The following is a 21,867-nucleotide window of genomic DNA, read 5'->3' as shown; positions in this document are numbered from 1 at the left end:
CCAACCTGGAAAACTTTATCTATTTGTGTTTGATTATTTGCATTGTGGATCACTATTAAGCAAAGGTGGGCATCACGTACTGGACTGATGCCTAACTAGTACTGTTCTGTTACCTACAGCCTTTGTCATGTTATGCAAAATTTGTTAACAATTATTTCATTTATTTTACTCAGGGAATGTATTGATTAATTTGTAGGACACCATATAGTTGAACAGGGGGGCAACCCATTTTTAGAGGCTACCAACAGCCTCTAGTGAACCATCTCCAAGGGGCAGTCGTGACCATTTTCAATACACGGCCATGGGGATCCGCCAATTGGAACTGGCTGTAAAAGATCGTTGTCGGTCGGGCACCCTTACTATTAAAGATGCTCTTCAATTTTTTGATCGCTTGTTGGCTGCTAAGAGCCCGGCACCGTCCATCTATTCCTTTAATCATCTGTTTAAGGCCTTAATTCGTATGAAGAACTCAAACAACCATTATGCAACTGTATTTTCACTCTTTAACCGTTTGAGCCAAACTAAAGGAGTCTCACCCCCACCCAATATCATGACCTATACTATGTTGATTGACTACTGTACTCGAATGAATCGGCCTGGACTCGGGTTGATTTTCTTTGGACGATTTATTAGGGAGGGCCAGAGAGCTGATGCTTGCTTCTTCACTCCTATACTCAAGGGCCTTTGTTATGAGAATATGATTAGTGAGGCTGTTGTCATGGTGTTACATAAAATGCCTAAGTTTGGCTGCACACCTGATGTGATCTCCTACAGCACTGTAATTGATGGCCTTTGTAAAGAAGGAGCAGTTAATAAAGCATTTAGTTTGTTTGAGGTAATGATTTCAGAGGGTATTGTGCCAGATGTTGTCACATACAACTCACTGATTAATTGCCTGTGCAAGGAAGGCAAAACTGATAAGGCACAGGAACTGTTGCGCTACATGGTTTCTCAGGGAATTCAACCTAATGTTGTGACCTATACTACCCTCGTGGATGGGTTGTGCAAAAATGGGCTATTGGACAAGGCAGTGGAATTGCTCCAGTCCATGGTTTCTAAAGGGCATGATCCCAATGTTGTGACCTATACTACTATCATAGATGCACTATGTAAGGAGGGGGCAGTTGAAAAAGCCGAAGAGTTGATTTGTATTATGATTTCTAGAGGTAAGGATCCTGATGTTTTTACCTATAGTACTCTTATAGATGGGCTATGCAAGATGAACAGACTAAAAAAGGCAAAGGAGTTACTAAATGAGATGGTTTCAAAGGGAATACCGCCAGACACTGTGACATGCAATATAATTATGGATTCGCTTTGCAAGAGGGGGGAAACTGATGAGGCAGGGAAACTATTGTATCATATGATTGATAAAGGTGCCGCACCTAATCTTATCACATATAATATTGTTATAAATGGATATTCTAAGCTAGGCTGCTGGAAAGAGTCGATTAGAGTTTTCAAGGATATGATTGATCGAGGTATTTTCCCAAATGAAGTTACTTACAGATCAATGATGGATTCTTTGTGCAAACAAGGACAAAGCAAGGAAGCTCAAAAGTTGCTTGACTTAATGGTAAGGGGAGGTATAAAACCAGATGCTGTATCATATAGAATTTTACTTATCGGCTATGCAAATTATGGCAATATTGGAGATGTGATGAATATACTAGATAGAATGCATCTCAATGATGTTGTGCCAGATCTCTCAACTTACACTTCCTTGCTGAAATCATATGCTAAGAAGAGAAAAGTAGACGAGGCTATGGGCGTGTTGAACAGAATGAACCAAGAAGGGGTGAAACCCGATTTAGCTGCCTCTGCACCAATATTAGAACTGCTTTTGAAAATGGGGCGAGATGATGATGCGAGAGATCTCATGGACCAGACAATTAGTAAGCCTAATGATTGAAGTGCCGAGTTTAGTTGAAGACAGCTCATTTGAATTTAGATAATCATATGTAATTTGGCCAGTTTGTTGCTCTATTAAATGAAGTACTTCTTACTGCTTTGCTCAATATTTCTCTTATTCTGGATATTTTCTTTCTTCCTTTTTACTGTTCTTTCGTTATTTGTAATGTTTTCAAATTTGGATCTGGTTTCTAGTGTGTGTGTTTTTTTTTTCTTTTTTTTCTCTTTGTAAATTTTACTCAGCACTTTTATATATTGTAAACGCATACGGGCATGTTACACAATGCACTTACTCTCTATTATAATGAATATGCAATATAAATAATAAATAATGCTATGTTTTCTTTTGAGAAATATGTATTTTATGACAAGCTATATAAGTATTAGATGCCTGGTAGAATAGATGATCTCTCCTTTCAGAACTAATTCACTTGCCAAAAAAATTAGCAGGCAAAACGACATTAATTGCTTACCTAATAGGATATTGAAATAGCCGTTTAAAAAAAATTCATGCGATTCCAATCTATTTATTAGCTTCACATCATACATCACTTCGTGGTAACCAGCTGTGAATTCCAAATAAGACGAATATATTTTTCTTTTTATTCATACATCTACTTTGAGCAGATGATCTGAATGAATTAAATGAGGTGGCTACTCAATTCTTTTATTCCTCACATGGTTTGTGTACACAATGGATAATTTTCTTGATGGTGGATGACTTTACTAGTTTACTAGCACTTGTGGGTTATATATCGAAATGTTAAGAAAATAATGGGTATAAATGAAATTTTGTTTTTTACTTTATGTTGACTCTGCAGTGTTTGTTTTTAATTTTCTTGGTGGGTGTCTTTACTAGTTTACTACCACTTGTGTGGTAGATATCGAAATGTTAGAAAAACAATGGGTATAGATGCAATTTTGTTTTTTTTTTACTTTATGTTGACCACCGCAGCGGTTTGTATAGTTTTCTCTTCCGCTAAAATTAGGTCTCAAGTGTCGGGTGGTACAATAGAACTCTTCCGCTAAAATGTATAGTTTTCTCTTCCGCTAAAATGTATAGTTTTCACTAATCATATTTCCCCATCGCCGCCTCCATCTCTTCTTCAGACGCCTTCCTCCTCACAAATTCCTCTCTTACCCCAATTCACTGCAGATGGTATAATAGAACTCTCTTGCACGTCAAGTGTTTGTGAAAATGTCCCTCAGAGATTTTCTCACTTCCACCACCAGATTTTGACGGCTACTCTTCGTACCCGTTTTCTAAACAAGCTTTCAATCTCTTCTCTGAAATGCAAGAATGAAGAAGACATACTAGTCTCTCTTTAACCATGGTAACACCTCTGCCCTCCTCCGCCACTTCCTTTAGGCCAGTAATTTAGCACCTTGATTGATTATGGTGATTTTTTTTTCCTGTCCTCAAATTCTGGGCCCCTTGATAAATTTAGCACCTTGATTGATTACGAGGTGCTTGATAAATTGTCCCAAAGAGGCAGTACATGGATTCAATTGTTTGAACCTTTCCATTGGGAAGTAATTTAGCCTTCATTCCCCAAATGGAGAAATAACACATAAAACCAATTAATTGCAGTTGTTTACCCTATAAATTGGTAATTATGCACCTTTGTCTTGTATCTTTTTAGAAAGCTGAGTTAGAGCCTAAATTGTGGAAAGTAAGAAGCAAAATCCTATGCAAAAGGCATCTTTTGCCTTGTCAACTATAAGCGAAGCTGGATTTTTTAGGAAGGAAATAGTGGTTTAGGTTATGTACCAACAACCAATTTAGTAATATTGAATACAAAAAATAAAAGAATGAGATCACACTAAGAGTACCATTCTGAGATACATCTAATTTATTTGAATATTTACTAGTTTATGAGATAATTAGGGTTCTCATAGTTCTTAGGATTAGTGCATGTTACCTCACACATTTAAATTTGGTTTGAAGGTTACAAGCATAATGGTGACATAATGTTATAATGAATCATGAAAAGGCAATTCATTATTTGAGCAAGTATTTACTTAAGTATAATATCTTTATGAGCAGGTTACAGTACCAGTTGAAATGAAGGGCTCCAATATCAGTTAATTTTGCAATTGAGCTGATCAAGTTTGGTACCGGCATGTGCTTGTCACCACTGTGCATGCGCACTATCTACTGCCACAATTTCAATTTGTAAGGTTGAAGTTTAATTTTACATTACTTTAGGTTTAGTTATGTCCAGTAAGAGTAATTTGTGTATTAGACTGTTTATTCATAATTTACGAGAGGCATCGACTCTGGTATTTCTCCAGTCATACCAAACCTGCGTGCCTCACTTTTTTTAGTATGGTATCAGAATTATTTCTAAGGTCCTCAATGTAAGTATATAACACCAACTTGTAAATTGGACAAAAAGCAAACACAACTTGTACTATTCTTGGCCATGTTTCAATTTCTAAGGTCAATTTTGAATCTCTGGTTGATTTTTTTTTTATTCTCTTCTTAAATAATAAAGAGTAATTAGTTTGTTGGGACCATAAATTAGGCTGGCCGGTGTTCCAATGTTTATTTATAACTATGAGAGGCATCAACTCTGATATTGGTCAAGCTGTATCGATTCTAGAGGCCTGTGCTTCTTACTTTGGTATTGTAAATTATAGATTATATCCTAAATTGTATCGATTCTGGCAGTACCTAATTGTAGCCTAATAGCATGGTAGCTGATCTGATTGAAATCGTGCTTGCCAGGTTGTAAAATCAAACAGTATCTTCAAGAGGAGTTGTGACCATTTCCAACACACGGCCGGTCATGGGGATCCGCCAATTGGAACTGGTTGTAAAAGAACGTTGTCGGTCGGGCACCCTTACTATTAAAGATGCTCTTCAATTTTTTGATCGCTTGCTGGCTGCAAAGAACCCAACACCGTCCATCTATTCCTTTAATCAACTCTTTACAGCCTTAACTCGTATGAAGAACTCCAACAACCATTATGCAACTGTCTTTTCACTCTTTAATCGCTGGACCCAACCTAGACGGGTCTCACCCTCACCTGATGGTGTCACCTATAGTGTCTTGATCAGCTACTGTATCCGAATGAATCAGCCTAGACTAGGCTTGGTATTCTTGGGGCGATTTATTAAGGGCGGGCAGAGAGCTGAGCCTAACATCTTCAATCCCCTACTTAAGGGCCTTTGTTCTGAGAATAGGATTAGTGATGCCGTAGCCATGGTGTTCAATAAAATGCCAAAGCTGGGTTGTACACCTAATGTGATTTCCTACAACACTATTATTGATGGCCTTTGTAAAGAAGGCACAATTAGTAAAGCATTTAGTGTTTTTGAGAAAATGCTTTCGGTGGGAATTGTGCCAAATGTAGTGACATACAGCTCACTGATTGATGGCCTTTGTAAAGAAGGCGCAATTAGTAAAGCATTTAGTTTGTTTGAGCGAATGCTTTCAGAGGGTATTGTGCCAAATGTTGTCACGTACAACTCACTGATTAATGGCCTGTGCCAGGAAGGAGAAACTCAGAAGGCAGAAACACTGCTATCCTACATGATTTCTCGAGGACTTGAACCTAATGTTGTGACCTATACTACTCTCGTAGATGGGTTGTGCAAAAATGGGCTATTGGACAAGGCAGTGGAATTGCTCCAGTCCATGGTTTCTAAAGGGCATGATCCCAATGTTGTGACCTATACTGCTATCATAGATGCACTATGTAAGGAGGGGGCAGTTGAAAAAGCCGAAGAGTTGATTTGTATTATGATTTCTAGAGGTAAGGATCCTGATGTTTTTACCTATAGCACTCTTATAGATGGGCTATGCAAGATGAACAGACTAAAAAAGGCAAAGGAGTTACTAAATGAGATGGTTTCAAAGGGAATACCGCCAGACACCGTGACATGCAATATAATTATGGATTCACTTTGCAAGAGGGGAGTACCTGACAGAGCAGAGAAACTATTGTGTGATATGCTTGATCAAGGTGCCACACCTGATCTTATCACATATACTAGTGTTATAAATGGATACTCTAACGTAGGCTGCTGGAAAGAGACTATTAGAGTTTTGAAGGATATGATTGATCATGGCATTTTGCCGAATGAGGTTACATTTGGATCAATGATGGATTCTTTGTGCAAACAAGGCCAAAGCAAGGAAGCTGAAAAGTTGCTTGACTTAATGGTAAGGGGAGGTATAAAACCAGATGCTGTATCATATAGAATTTTACTTATCGGCCATGCAAATTATGGCACTATCGAGGATGTGATGAAAATCTTAGATAGAATGCAACTCAATCATGTTGCGCTAGATCTCTCAACTTACACTTCCTTGCTGAAAGCATATGCAAAGAACAAAAAAGTAGATCAGGCTATGTGCGTGTTGAACAGAATGAAGCAAGAAGGGGTGAAATCCGATTTAGCTGCCTCTGCACCAGTATTAGAACTGCTTTTGAAAATGGGACGAGATGATGATGCGAGGGATCTCATGGACCAGACAATTGGTAAGACTAATGATTGAAGTACTTAATCCTGTTGTCAATAGATAGCTTATTTGAATTTAAATGATCAATTTATGTACTTTTGCACAGTTTGTTGCTCCATTTAGTGTTACTTGTAACAATAGAAGTGTTTGTGAAAAAGGCCTGAACATATTCTTTTTATATTTTTTTTATATTTTTGGGTGATTTAATGTTTTGCAGCCACACTTCTGACCTGCTTTTTTGGTTGCTTTGCATTCTAGTCTAAGCATATGTGAGATGTCAGTAAATTAAAGCCCATATTGTATTGTATCAAAATTCACTGTTGTTAGATGAGGCTGTGTTATGAACGTCAAGTACAATTCTTTTAATTGAAGTGAGATATCTCTAGCATTTTACTATTTTGAACATTACATAATTTCTTGTAATTTTCATCAAAACTAAAATGATATATGTCAAAGTTGAATGGCCCTTCCGAATGAAACATTCAGTGCACATGTTTGCAATGCATATTGGCTTCAACCATTACTATTTTTCCTTTCCGTTAATTATAGTTTGTTTATATGATCAGCAGACCTTTTCATTAGATTTAAGGTTTCGTCCGACCTGGATATAATTGACGTGGCTATATATTATCCCTTGTATCTTCATTTTAATTTGATGTCTGACAATATCTATCGGTATAGGGGTGAAGTTGCCAATATGTACAGGTATATTAATACATGCACAAATTACGACAATGAATTAACGATTGGGTGTGGCTGTAAATTTTATCTCGGAGACATTGGGTGTTAGCTTCAATTTGAGAAATATTAGTCGGCAATTGCAATATTTTTCAAGTTTTACTTGCTTGTTTCTTTGAAGGGTCATTATGGAGTGACTGGGGTTTAAGCAAGGACGACAATATTGCTTGCTTCATCTATTAGTAACTTGCAAAATGACAAAATATAAAGTTAAAATACAAAATTTAGAGAATTTTTTATCTATAGAAAAAAAATATATATATATAAAAAAAAATAGAAACATAAAGAGTGCTGCTGAATTTTTATGCATAGAAGGATTGGTAAAAATTCTATTGATTTAAATCATATATTTTTCTTTTCAGAAAAATAGAGATGTGTTTGGATTCTCTGTGGCTTCATCATATGAGGAGCATAACATAAATCAAGTAGTCATAGATAATGGAACCATTGAAAATCCCAACACATGTAAACATGTGCAAAAAAAAAAAAAAAAAAAAAAATCGTTTGAATCAGTAGAATTTCTACCAATTCAAATATTAAATAATTTTCATCGGTAGAATTTCTACTAATTCTTTTATTTACTAAAATTCAGCAGCACTCTTTCTGTTTTTTTTTCTCTCCAAAACTTACATGGACAATTTGTATATTTTTTAAAAACTCAAAAGACATACGTAATCCTCTTTTTTTATGATTGTTTGTTTATTTATTTAGGAAAAATATCATAAATCTAAGTGGCTCAGAAAGACAAATTATGTGGAGATATAATATTTCTGGTACCATTTCTAGAGCTTTGATTGATTGTGGATATTTTTTGTGCCAGCTCTAGAGGTTATTCAATTTATCATTTTCCACAAACTTTTTTAGTATTGGAATGCTACTCTTCTAGTGGCCATGATTATTTGACTATTATTTAAAGACTAATTATCGAAAATAAAGTTTAAATAAATTTGACATCAGTTCAAATAAAATTTTAAAATTAGATTTAGGAAAAGAAAAAAAAATGAGAAAGCCTGTTCGTTTTTAGTGGGAAAATAAACAATTTTCAAATTGTGATGGGAAAATGAGATATTTCAAAATTTGATGATGGTTATGACAACGATTACCCATTTAAAATTTGTAAAAACTTGAAATTTTGAAATCTTCGTCGTATTTATTTTCTGTTTTCTTTTTCTTTTTTGAAATCTTCGTCGTATTTTTTTATTCATATCAAGTTGGTACGAAAATATTCTAGAATAACAAAAACTATTAAGTGCATCATCGATTGATATGAATAAAAAAATTGGAGAAATCCATGTCTGTGGTCTCAACTTGTTTGATTAAAAGTATGAAAGAAACCTTTATAACGAATAATATCTGTATGGAGGTCCAAAGCCTTCTAAAAAGCCCAACTTGTCGTTTATTTCAATTCTTTCTCCCCCTTAAATCTCCTCAGAGCATCTTTTATGAACTTGACGCAACCTTGTATCCATCCCACCGACCAAATGGGCTTTACCTTCTTTCATTCTGACAAAAGGGAAGGGTTTTAAAATCGGACGAAAGTACCACCGTTGATCTACTCCTCCCTCTCAGCTCTCACTCTCAGCTCACCGCCACCTCATTCTCTTCTCCAAACCTCTCACTAATACTAATACTAATACTAAGCATCATCAATCAATTACTCTCCCTTTCTATTTCACCATTGCCTCTCTCTCTTACCCATCTCTTCCTCTTTCTTAGTGGTATAATACAATTCTCTTGCACATGCACATCAAGTGTTTGTGAAAATGTCCCTCAGAGATATTCTCACTACCAGCAGCAGATTTTGACGGCTACACGTACACGTTCTCTAAACAATCTTTCAACCTCTTCTCGGAACAATGGTAACAGCTCTGCTCTCCCCTGCCACTTCCTTTAAGCCAATAATTTAACACCTTGATTGATTATGGTGATTTTTTTCCTTTCCTCAAATTCTGGATCCCTTATTTGGTACTTCACTTGTAAAATTTAGGAGTCCTCTGACTGTGCATGGGGTGCTTGATAATTGCAGTTGTTAACCCTATAAATTGGTAATTATGAAACTTTGGCTTGTATTTTTGTAGAAAGTTGTGTTAGAGCCTAAATTGTGGAAAATAAGAAGCAAAAGCCCATGCAAAAGGCATCTTTTGCCTTGTCAACTACAAGTGAATCTGGATTATTTAGGAAGGAAATATTGGTTTAGGTTATGTACCAACAACCAGTTTAGTAATATTGAATACAAAAAATTAAAGAATGAGAACACACTAAGAGTATCATTATGAGGGATACGTCTAATTTATTTGAATATTTACTAGTTTATGAGATAATTAGGGTTCTCATAGTTCTTAAGATTAGTGCATGTTACCTCACAACATCTAAATTTGGTTTGAAGGTTACAAGCATAATGGTGACATAATATTATAATGAATGATGAAAAGGTAATTCATTATTTGATCAAGTATTTACTTAAGCATAATATCTTTATGAGCAGGTTACAGTACCAGTTGAAATCAAAGACTCCAATATCAGTTTATTTTGCAATTGAGCTGATCAAGTTTGGTACCGGCATGTTCTGGTTACCACTGTGCATGCACATTATCTACTGCTACAGTTTCAATTTGTAAGGTTAAGTTTAATTTTAGATTTCTTTGTTTAGTTATCTCCAGCAGGAGTAATTAGTTTATTGGGAAATAAAGAGGCTGGTATTAGATTGTTTATTCGTAATGTATTTGTCCAATCATACCAAATCTGGATTTCTCACCTTTCTAGTACAGTATAGAAATTAGATCTAAGATCCTCAACATAGCAATGACTTGTAAATTGGACAAAAGGAAAACACAAAAAGTCCCAAGTAATTACTAAAATCTGGTTCATAAAATCGAAGTTTGTCTGATGCAGACCACTACTAGCTGAAGAATTACTGGTATAAGAGTATTGAATTCGAATATTAATTAAGCAAATAGGGAGTCCTCTATTTAGTCTTTTGCTACATTTATTATGATACTGTGATTTATTATTTATCAAGTTTTGAGTCTCATGTTGCTTGTTTTCTTAGATGACCTGCTCACTGACAAAATCCCTAACCAGAAAAATTGACCAGAAAGCCCTTTGGGAAGAGCCCAAGTTGACCTTCACTGCCCACAATAAAGCACATCTTAGTCCAAATAAGAAATATAATGAATGAGTATGGCATTGTATAACACAAAAAAGGCATCTGGTAGTACCCAATTAACAGTACATAGAGTAGCAGCATGGTAGCTGATCCAAGTTGAAATTGTACCAACCTGGAAAACTTCATCTATTTGTGTTTGACTATCTGCATTGTGCATCACTATTAAGAAAAGATTGACATCATGTACTGGACTGATGCCTAACTAGTACTGTTATGTTACTATAGCCTAGTCATGTTATGCAAAATTTATTAACCATTCTTTCATTTATGTTTTGTAGGGAATGTATTGATGAACTTTTAGGTAACTATATAGCTGAACAAGGGGTGCAGCCATTTTTAGAGGCTACCAACATTCTCTAGTGAACCATTTCCATGGGGCAGTTGTAATCATTTTCAATACATGGCCATGGGGATCCGCCAATTGGAACTGGCTGTAAAAGAACGTTGTTGGTCAGGCACCCTTACTATTAAAGATGCTCTTCAATTTTTTGATCGCTTGTTAGCTGCTAAGAGCCCGGCACCGTCCATCTATTCCTTTAATCATCTGTTTAAGGCCTTAATTCGTATGAAGAACTCAAACAACCATTATGTAATTGTATTTTCACTCTTTAACCGTTTGAGCCAGACTAAAGGAGTCGCACCCTCACCCAATGTTGTGACCTATACTATGTTGATTGACTACTGTACTCGGATGAATCGGCCTGGACTCGGGTTGATTTTCTTTGGACGGTTTATTAGGGAGGGCCAGAGAGCTGATGCTTGCATCTTCACTCCTATACTCAAGGGCCTCTGTTATGAGAATAGGATTAGTGAGGCTGCTGCCGTGTTGTTCCATAAAATGCCTAAGCTGGGTTGCACACCTAATGTGATCTCCTACAGCACTGTTATTGATGGCCTTTGTAAAGAAGGTGCAATTAGTAAAGCATTTAGTTTGTTTGAGCGAATGCTTTCAGAGGGTATTCTGCCAGATGTAGTCACATATAGCTCTTTGATTGACGGCCTTTGTAAAGAAGGCACAATTAGTAAAGCATTTAGTTTGTTTGAGCGAATGCTTTCAGAGGGTATTGTGCCAGATGTTGTCACATACAATTCACTGATTAATGGCCTGTGCCAGGAAGGAGAAACTCAGAAGGCAGAAACACTGCTATCCTACATGATTTCTCGAGGACTTGAACCTAATGTTGTGACCTATACTACTCTCGTGGATGGGTTGTGCAAAAATGGGCTATTGGACAAGGCAGTGGAATTGGTCCAGTCCATGGTTTCTAAAGGGCATGATCCCAATGTTGTGACCTATACTACCTTCATAGATGCACTATGTAAGGAGGGGAAAGCTGAAAAAGCAGAGGAGGTGCTATGTAATATGATTTCTAGAGGAAAAGATCCTAATATTTTTACCTATAATACTCTTATAGATGGGCTTTGCAAGATGAAGAAACTAGAAAAGGCAAAGGAGTTGCTGAATGAGATGGTTTCAAAGGGAATATTGCCTGACACCGTGACGTACAATATAATTGTGGATGCACTTTGCAAGAGAGGGGAACCTGACAGGGCAGAGAAACTATTGTATGATATGCTTGACCAAGGTGCCACACCTAATGTTATCACATATACTAGTGTTATCAATGGATATTCTAGGCTAGGCTGTTGGAAAGAGTTGATTAGGGTTTTCAAGGATATGATTGATCGAGGCTTTTTGCCAAATGAGATTACTTATGGATCAATGATGGATTCTTTGTGCAAACAAGGACACAGCAAGGAAGCTGAAAAGTTACTTGACTTAATGGTAAGGGGAGGTATAAAACCAGGTGTTGTGTCATATCGATTTTTTCTTCTCGGTTTTGTAAATGATGGCAATATTGATGATGTGATGAATATCTTAGATAGAATGCATCTCAATCATTTAGCACCAGATCTTTTAACATACACTTCCTTGCTGAAAGCATATGCTAAGAAGAGTAAAGTAGATGAGGTTATGTGTGTGCTGAACAAAATGAAGCGAGAAGGGGTGAAACCCGATTTAGCTGCCTCTGCACCAGTATTAGAACTGCTTTTGAAAATGGGACGAGATGATGATGCGAGAGATCTGATGGAGCAGACAAGTGGTAAGACAAATTATTTATGTGCCAAATCAGGTTGAAGTTGGCTTTTTTTAATGTAGATAATCAATTATTATGCTTCGGGCAGCTTGTTGTGCCATTAACTGAAGTTTTTGTACTTCCTTTCTGAATTTTTCTCTTATTCTGGATGAATTCTTTATTTTTTTTCACTGTTCTTTTTTGTTATAATTTGTAATGTTTTATTTGCTAATTATGCATTTAGTTTAATTTTCTGTGTGATTTGATTGTTTTATACTTGCAGTCGTTCTGCATCCAACTTGCTAATCAAGTACTTACCAGGTACAATTAATGTACCAGTACCTAGCAGCTACTCCACTACTGGCCCTTAATCCTCAGCCATATAAAGCTGGTGTTTGGGGGGGTCAACTTGCACTAACATTTGAATTCTAATTTCAAATTTTGTACCATGCAAATCTTCCTCAATTTCACAAAGGTTTTAGCAATTAATATCCATTCGTGAAAACTGGGAGACTATTGAAATGGGGAAATGATTGTCCACAAAATTGAAATATCATTTGAAACCATATTAAGCTTTCGTCCTTCATACTTTGCCTCTACCTTGGGTACCAATGTTCTTGTAAGTAGCCTAAATTGAGGCTGAATTATCAATGTTATTGTTAGTTCTGAACTTCTGACTTATATTTTAATTGCAGTTATTTAATCTGTACTCTTCGATTGAAATCATATGGTCCAAGTAGTGATCATGGTTTTCTGAAAAAAAGGGGTTTGGTTATATGGGTACTTTAAAAAGACTGGATATGTCTTTAAAATCATTGTAAATGATTTATCATATCGCTTAATTTTTTTTACTTATTCCATCTTGCATACATATCAATTTCAATGGAAAATTCGCAATCAATTATATGCCTATGAAATGGGAGATTTATTTCAGTTTGATTGGCCCATTTTGCACAATTCTTGACTGGTCTAGACATTTGGTAGAAATTTGAATTCTGAATTTACTGATTGCTTAAAGTGCAATTTGATGAACCCAGCATGGCAGCAACACAAAATAAAGGAATACCGAGCAAAGAAGAGGACATGTTTCTTTTTTAATTGTATCTTGTCACACTGGCAAATACCTAGATATCATGAGAGATTGTGGCCACCATGTCAACGTATTCACTTTCGGGTTTTCAACACTTGCACTCAAAAAACTTTTCCATCTTTGCCAGTACCTAATGCAAGTGGGGGTGGTCTAATGGGCATCAGATCAACCCAGTCGGAGCCGTCCGATTTGCATCAAGATTCATGCTGATCAAGTGTGTACAAATCTTGATGCAAATCGGTTGACTCTGACCAGGCATCAGACAGCCCCCAGTCACGTACTTAATACCTCTCAGTTCTTACCTTTGCATTTAGCTCTGAATATTTTTGGCTTATTTGCAAATAGCACCCAGGTGTATTTACTATTTAGTTACTTTGGCTTATATCAAGCAAGAAATGATTAACATTTTCATAGTAACTCCGGAGTGTGTACATACCCTCCTTATTAGTTTATTATATACTTGGAACCTCCAATGTATATAATACTTTGGCTTGATTTTGTTGCAGCTGGAGCTTAACAAAAGGAAATTCGTGATGTCAATAATTGATAAAATGTAACCTTTCTGGTGCTAGCCAATGGTTGTATCACGTTTGCAAAGAATGTATCATGATTATTTGCAAAATTGTAGTTTCAATCGAATAAAATATTTGGTGTCTCAGAGGATCTCTTAGATTATTCATTGAAAAACTGAAAAAAAAAAAAACACCAGTTTAGGTAATTGTCAGTGAATTCCAAACTTACAAGCTTTGGACCAAATAATGAGTACCTAGAAAGAATCAAGGCTGCTTATGATTTTGCAAGTGGTGAACTCCTCTATAATTTCAGAATAAATAAAGATTGGCTGATCTTTTTCTTTAAAAATTAATTGATCCATTATCTTGAAGTTGACTTGGCCTTCAGCAGACAATACAATGCCGAGTCAATCAAAAAATGGATAGAAATTGCCACATGACAAGTGGTGAAAATTATTTTGTTTTATAATTAAGTGAAAAGAAAAAACAGTGAGAAATGCCTCAGCAATTTCTGCTGTTTATGTGAAATGCCTCAGAAAAAAGAGTATATGTGAAAGACTTTCAAATGAATTCAGTTTTCTGCTGTTTATCTAATCAGCGAACGGCGAGCCGTCAGCTCGTGCGATATCAACATGGAAAACTGGAAGCGAAGTTTCTGTTTTGGTCCTTAAAAAAGTCTAATATATATTTCTACCGTTTTTGTTTGATTTTTATTAGGGGGAATGCCTCTAATAATATACTAAGCCTCAATTCTTTTTTTTTTTTTTATAAACTCTTTCTTACTGTATCTCTATCATTCATCTCAGAGAAGAAAAAGACAAACTTCGTTGTGAGACACCTCTATCATTTATCTCACATAAGTAAAAAAATAAACCACTTGTACTCAAAAACCGATAAAATATAAGACCAACATTTTTCTTAAACAAACCACAAATTTTTTATGCTTTTAATAAAGGATAAAATGGATATTTTATAATTTAAATTGAGTTTTAATATAAAAAAACAATATAATGGGTAAATTTGTCAATGTTTGAAGTTTAGAGGAGATAATACATAATTTCAGAATTTAGAGGAGGAAATTCGTAATTTTGATGTTTTTGAGGAATATACGTGAAATTCCCCTAGAAATTGAAAGTTAATTTTAGGAGTGGAGAGGTTTAGAAATTAAGATTGGTTTAATTTTATTTAGTGCCATGAAGCTGTTTTTAATTGTTAATGAATTGCTGTGATGGAGATGATCTAAATGGTCATGTCACGAAATCTTCTTCCATTCGATAACGGGCTTAAGACTAATTCTGTTAAACCCGCCACACCAGTCATCATACGGAGCAATGGATAATATGTGAATCTTATATTAAGCTCCTCCGTCTTAGTTGATTTTTCTACAATTCATTCCCACCACTAGCTTGCAGAGAGAAAGCAGAGAGGTAGGTAGAAGAAGAGAGGTCTTAGCATACACATACAGGGAAGTGTTTTCTATATTCACAACAGAGAGAAAGCAGAGCAAGCAGAGCTGCAGAGGGACTACGGATAGAGAGGTACGGCTTTATATATAGACCTCATATTTACAGTTTTGTTCTGCTAATGAATTTCCCCGGACATTATTATTTTCAGGGTATATTTGTCATGAAATTATTTCTTCCAACATATTAATTACCATAACAAAGCATATGTAAGATGCTTTCTTTCTCTTTTTGAAAGAATACAATTACATACCCATGCATCAACCAAACAGCAATGAAAGAAACAAAAGGAAAATATTATCTACAACACCGTTGACCGTCCCTCAACGGTCCACTCAAGCCTTATTTTCCAGTACCAAAGCCGGTACTAGTGACCACAAAATAATCAGCTTTAACACCAAAAAACACTAAACCGAACCGGTGCAAACATCTAACTAGTTTATTGCAATTCGGACACCCATAAACCTCAAAATTAGAACGGAGCCTTCCAAATTTATTTTGGCATATGTGACATGTAATGTCATAATTAGATGCCCTAGTTCCGAGTAAGTTTGTTATGTTTCAGGCTGTTAAAACTTTGATGTGAGTCAAATATTATGATGACCTCTCTTGATTTTAATCTGAGCTAACTTTGGGATGGTATGGTTTGGAAAATCCGTCGAGTAGGACCTGTATCGACCGGATCCGAGCTGATATTTATCTTAGTTTCCGGCCTGAGCATTTTTTCCCTTGAAAATCGGTTGAATCATGTTGACTCGGCAGAGTTAACTGATTTGGTTCAAGGTAGTCTGATTCTTCAGTTCTGAGCCGATTTCTTTTGAATTTTGACTGATTCTGCATATTTAACTGTTTTCCATATCTGCAATGACTCTGTTTCGTAAATAGAATGAAAGAGAGGAGAAAAGAAAAGTCTGACGATGGGACCAGTAATTGCAATTCAAAGAAAATGAGCTGATTTGTTTGGATCTTTTCTTATTCAATACTTATTTTTCGGTTAAATTTTTATTTTAGCTCAGACTTCATTTTACTAATTAGCTAGAACAGTCCCACTCTTTGTAGTGTTGTACCAAAAATATTTCAATACCGTATCAATCGACTTTATGACTATATACAACACGAATGTTACACAAGCAAAATAATTTAGTATCAACGAAATATTTTTTATTATTTTCAATGATTCAAAGATTTAATTTGTACGTACTCTACATTTTTTTTATAATACCATCCATAAAAATAATTTATGTTTTACATTAATCTTTTGTCTTAACATAATTGTTGGAGAAATTATTTTTTTACAATTTATTTTTCCTATTTTTAAATACAAAACAAGATTTTTTTCAAAAAAATCTGAGTTTCCAATCCGATTCAATGGATTCCTACCAATTCACCCGATTTTGATTTTGTGGTCAACTTACCGATTCTAATTCTGATTTTCATAGCCATGATGGTGAGAAAATAGAATAATCAGTATAAAAAAATAGAAATAGAGATAAAAAAAGGAAGTGAAACAATCTTTGTTATCTCAATTACATGTACAATCATCTGGCTTATATAGAGAATGATTACAGCATAATCTTACGTTCTAAGCTAACTAACAGAATGTTGTTTTGCTAACTAATCCTGTAACTGAATCTACAATTCTCTTTGAGTCTCTGATTGTGTTTTGACTTCCAGTAGAGTCTAGAATGGACATCTCCATTGTAATCCTATTAATCAGAAATTCAGAACCAATTTGCTCAATACAGAATGAAGACGTAACAGCCACATTCTTTTATAACAAAACTTCAAGTCTAGACCAAAGAAACCTGAATTATTTATACCCCGACTCATCCAAGGATGCTAGAGAAAAGCATTACACGAATTTTCTTCTTCCCCTTTGTTTTTCACTTTAATGTTTCAGTTCAGTTTCTTTGCTTCACTTCGATGTGAATTGATGTGAAAAATGACATGCAAAGTTGCAAACAGCCTAAGATTCCAACAATTTTTTTCTCCAAGTAATTGCAAGTTCTTTTTATAGCCAATTCACTCATATCCTTTTTTTACCTTATAACTTTGGATTTATATCCATTGATATTCTACTATTTCCTTTGTAACCGTCTTTTCTGCAATGAGAAATTGAACAATTAATTTGGTGAAAATTGCAGTTACTTGGCAGTTTGCAACTCGGAAAGCACAAATTCTACAACATAATTTCATATGGCTTCAAAAGGGCTTTGCCATGGAAACTCCCAAGAAGAAGGGAATTATGTCCAAGATACACCGAATGCACCACAAGCTGTTTTTGACTGTTACCAGACAATACCACCAATTTTTTCGAATTACAACATAAACCAGAATGTCACACCAGAATGCCAAGAGGTTTGTGATCTCACGTCCAATGCAGTAATCAACTACATAGGCCAAATTCTGTTAGAAGAAGATATAAATGATGATATAAACCTATATCAAGAAGAGGCAGCTATTCGAGAAACTGAGAAATCGTTCTATGATCTCCTTGGAAAAGAGTACACTCTTTCACCTACCTTGATCGAATTCCATCCGCCTCAAAATGATAACACTATAAGTATTGGTTCCAGTAATACTATTAAAAGTGTTTCAGAAAATGATGTGCCAACACACAGTAATTTGAGACCCCTCTTGACCAGTGATGAAAGTATATCTTCTTTATTTATGGAGAACTTTCCAGCCACGCAAGTCCAAAAGGGTGCTGAAGAAGCAAGGAAGTTTCTTCCAGCAGTTGAAAAGTTGTTTGTTGGTTTAGAGCCAAATACAATTGACTTTCATGAAGAACTCCAAACAAACTACGTCAGCGAGAACAAATATGCATGTTACGAGACCTATACAAAAAGGAGTACTCTTAATGGTAGAGAATCAGATCTTTCAGAGGGCCGAGCTTGCAAGCACCAAGCAGTTTCCTCAAATGAACCGGCGAGAAATGAGAACTTGGATCAATTTCTCCTTTCCCACGGTAGTGAATATGAGAAAGAGGTAATCTCCATACGTGAAATTGTGAAACAAGAAATGAAAAATGAGTCACTGGAGCGTCAGGTGGACATAAGAACTAAGAAGGCATTAGGAAAGGAGGAAATTGGAGATGGCATGGTGAATCTTTGTTCTCTCCTAATGCACTGTTCTGAAGCAGTTTCTGCTGATGATTACAACAAGGCCTCTGAACTCATCAAGCAAATAAGGAAACACGCATCCCCTAGGGGAGACTGCGACCAACGTTTGGCATATTATGTGGTGAATGCACTCGAGGCACGCTTAGTTGGTACGGGAAGTGACATCTACCGTGAACTATTGTCAAGTCAAGGAAATGTGACCGAGTTTTTGAAGGCATTCCGAGTTTATCATGCAATTTGCCCATTTTTTAGGGCATCATATTACTTTTCTAACCAAACAATCCTTAACGTCTCAAAAAATGCCACAAAGGTTCACATAATTGACTTCGGAATCCACATGGGATTCTTATGGGCATCTTTGTTTGAACGTCTCTTGAGCTTAGGAAGTACGCCGCCTAAAATCCGTATAACTGGAATAGAATTTCCGGAAAAGGGATTTCGCCCAGGCAAATTAGTTGAAGAGACAGGAAGGCGGTTGTCAGAATATGCTCAGAGGTTTAATATCCGTCTCAAGTATCAAGGTATAGCATCCACATGGGAGAACATTAGAATAGAAGATCTTAAAATTGAGAAAGATGAGATTTTAGTAGTAAATTGCTTGTATCAACTTGAAAAGCTTGCTGATGAGACAATTTCCATGAGCTGCCCTCGGGATAAAGTTCTAAGCATCATAAGGGAGATCAAACCACGTGTTTTTATTCATGGGATTGTTAATGGCTCATATAGTACGCCGCTCTATACAACCCGATTTAAGGAAGTTTTGTCCAAGTTCTCTTCAGTTTTGGATATTTTTGAGTCAAATATGCCTCGAGAGAGTGAGGTGAGGCTCCATATAGAAAGAAATTTTGCGAGTCCGAACGCAATTAATGCAATAGCTTGTGAGGGTTCTGAGAGAGTGGATAGGCCTGAGACGTATAGGCAGTGGCAAGCTAGGAATCTTCGGGCCGGTTTTGTGCAGTTGCCGGTAGATTCACTGATCAAGAAAAAGATAAAGAGAACAGTGAGAGAGCTTTACCACAAGGACTTTTTTATTGAAGAAGCTAACAAATGGCTTCTATTGGGATGGAAAGGAACAGTCATATTTGGGTTGTCCACATGGATCTCAAATGAGGATGAGAGCGTTCATTGCCAGACTAAATAGTACGGGCATGCATGATAAACTTAATTAGCTATATTTTGTGAATGGTTTTGATGTATCATTTTAAGCATTTTATTTCTTTTTCACTAATAATTTGAAAAATGGAGCTTGTATAAGTCTACACGAATTGTTCCAAAGTTTCTGGATTGGTGTACTTTTAATTGATATCCATATATATTTTATTTAGTATTTTTTATTTTTTTTGTAAGTCTACACGAAATGTTCCAAAATTTCAAAGAAATTAGGAACAATATTTCAAAAGAGCTTCATAATTAAAATAGCACAAATTTACCTGTGTGACGTGCTCATCAGCAACTAGATGAAATGTACGTACCGAGACTCTGGATTCCCAATCCATGTGACTGATGCATTTCTTATGGCCTTCACCGGTATTCAAAGATCTAATCCTAATTATAACCTGTACATGATCTTCGTTCATATCAGAATTAAACTGCGAATAAAATTGTTGGAAATTGATGAGCTATGTAGGAAAGGTGTAATTGAGTTGTTGGGATGTGTACATGATATGACTGTAAATGGTTGTTAGGAAGATTTTTGTTAAAACTTAATTTAAAACAGTTTTGTTGGGTTCTTAAACAATCTACCTAAAAAACAGGTTATTCAATTTATCATTTTCCACAAACTTTTTTAGTATTTGAATGCTAAAAAGCTAAAAATAAATCAACCTAAAATAATTTAATAAAATAATTTAATAGAAGAGTGCGAGAGTAGGCACGTGTGTCGGTTATATACCATGACTCGCGTGTTCCGTGCCGTGATTATTTTAGAAAATTTGGCACGACATACAAAATATTTAGTCATGGCACGGCACGACACGTGTTCCTGCGAGTTACATGTAATTAGAACTATTAGATCTTCATCAAATGGTGAAACTTGAATAAAGTAACTTAAATTATGATTAAATAGTTACGTGAGTCACGTTTAGGCACGACGTGACTCATGTGGCATGACCATTTGTGTGCGGTGACCACCCTTTGACATTTCAATTACGGTATGGCACGTGAAAAAATAACTTAATCATGACACAACACGAGATCAAAATCATAGCATGTTAATCACGATACGGCACGGCACAGCACGTTTTTTACACTCTAGTAGGCAGCTAGATTAAACACAACAAACAAACTAATAAATGCACAGCAATTATAAGACTATACCGTCTATACAGCTGTGTGCTTCATGAACGCATGTCCAAGAGTACACAGGTCTAGGTTAAAAGATATTGTAAGTCTAAGCCCTTAATTTAGGAAATAAAAGACGGGTAGGGACACGCCAGCTCACCTGACAAGCTATCTGGCGTGTCAGATACGTATCGTACACGTATCGGTGTCGAATACGTGTCGGACACGAGTACGATGGTTTTCTAGAAGTGTCAGGGTAACATAGCATTCATACAATCTAAAAAATGAAAAGTTGTGGATTTGGAATTGTAGAAACCCTAGTTTGAAGCCATAGTTGCGCCTAGTTTGAAGTTTATGCAAACTGTACTGCAAGCATCTATCTAGTGTGAAAGGAATTGAATTCATATCCTCTGTATTAACTCAAAAAGGAATATTTTGAATTAATGTATATGAATTGTCTGATTTACTTTAAGATCCGTACAAACTAAATCTATATTAATATTAAAAGAGCTGGATTGATTCCATTTAAAATTAGACGGCCGAGTTGCATTCATTCAAAATATGCTTTTTTTAAAAAAAAAAATTAATGTAGATGATGCCGAAGGAATTGTAGTCCATATCCTACGAGGTAATAAAATATATTTTTTTTAGATTCAAACTGTCTTATTAGAATTTGGGTTAACTAAATTCGAGGTAAAATGTATGGAGCCTCTTTAATATTTGTGTGAATTCTGATCGGATGGTTTGGATTTAAATAGAAATAGTATGCTACCTTAGGTGATATGTATTCAAGAAATTGAGGGTGGTCTGATGAGCACAAGACCAAATTTGATTTGATTTTCGATCGAAGTTGTCCGGTTCACGTTAAGATTCATGCTGATTAAGTTTGCATGAATCTTAACACAGATCAGATAGTTACGATTGAACATCAAACCGAATTTAAGCTAGGCCTATCGGGATGCCCTCCACTCATAGAATTTTTTTTATAAACCACAATTAAAAAAAAAAGGATTTTTATGAAACCAACATGATTAC

The 21,867-nt window shown here is 35.7% G+C and overlaps 3 protein-coding genes and 1 long non-coding RNA gene across 4 annotated transcripts in view; all 4 read left to right on the top strand.

The window, feature by feature from the left end:
• Positions 1 to 21,867, top strand: part of LOC144548530 (uncharacterized) — a 99,880-nt gene that overhangs the window by 46,273 nt on the left and 31,740 nt on the right. The window lies entirely within an intron of this gene.
• LOC144548535 (uncharacterized) lies at positions 266 to 2,105 on the top strand. Its single transcript, XM_078297236.1, has one exon. It carries the CDS (start codon positions 302 to 304, stop codon positions 1,910 to 1,912), a length of 1,611 nt encoding a protein of 536 aa, XP_078153362.1. The 5' UTR covers positions 266 to 301; the 3' UTR covers positions 1,913 to 2,105.
• Positions 3,010 to 10,943, top strand: LOC144548540 (uncharacterized). Its single transcript, XR_013509382.1, has 3 exons — positions 3,010 to 3,245; positions 9,607 to 9,735; positions 10,566 to 10,943. It is a non-coding gene; the product is annotated as an uncharacterized LOC144548540 (long non-coding RNA).
• Positions 17,627 to 19,693, top strand: LOC144548335 (scarecrow-like protein 9). The gene has a single exon (XM_078297007.1). It carries the CDS (start codon positions 17,627 to 17,629, stop codon positions 19,691 to 19,693), a length of 2,067 nt encoding a protein of 688 aa, XP_078153133.1.

Source organism: Carex rostrata, chromosome 33 (genome assembly GCF_964058835.1).
Source record: "Carex rostrata chromosome 33, lpCarRost1.2, whole genome shotgun sequence".
In the NCBI taxonomy this organism is placed as follows: Eukaryota; Viridiplantae; Streptophyta; class Magnoliopsida; order Poales; family Cyperaceae; genus Carex; species Carex rostrata.
This window is presented reverse-complemented; position numbering and strand designations above follow the sequence as displayed.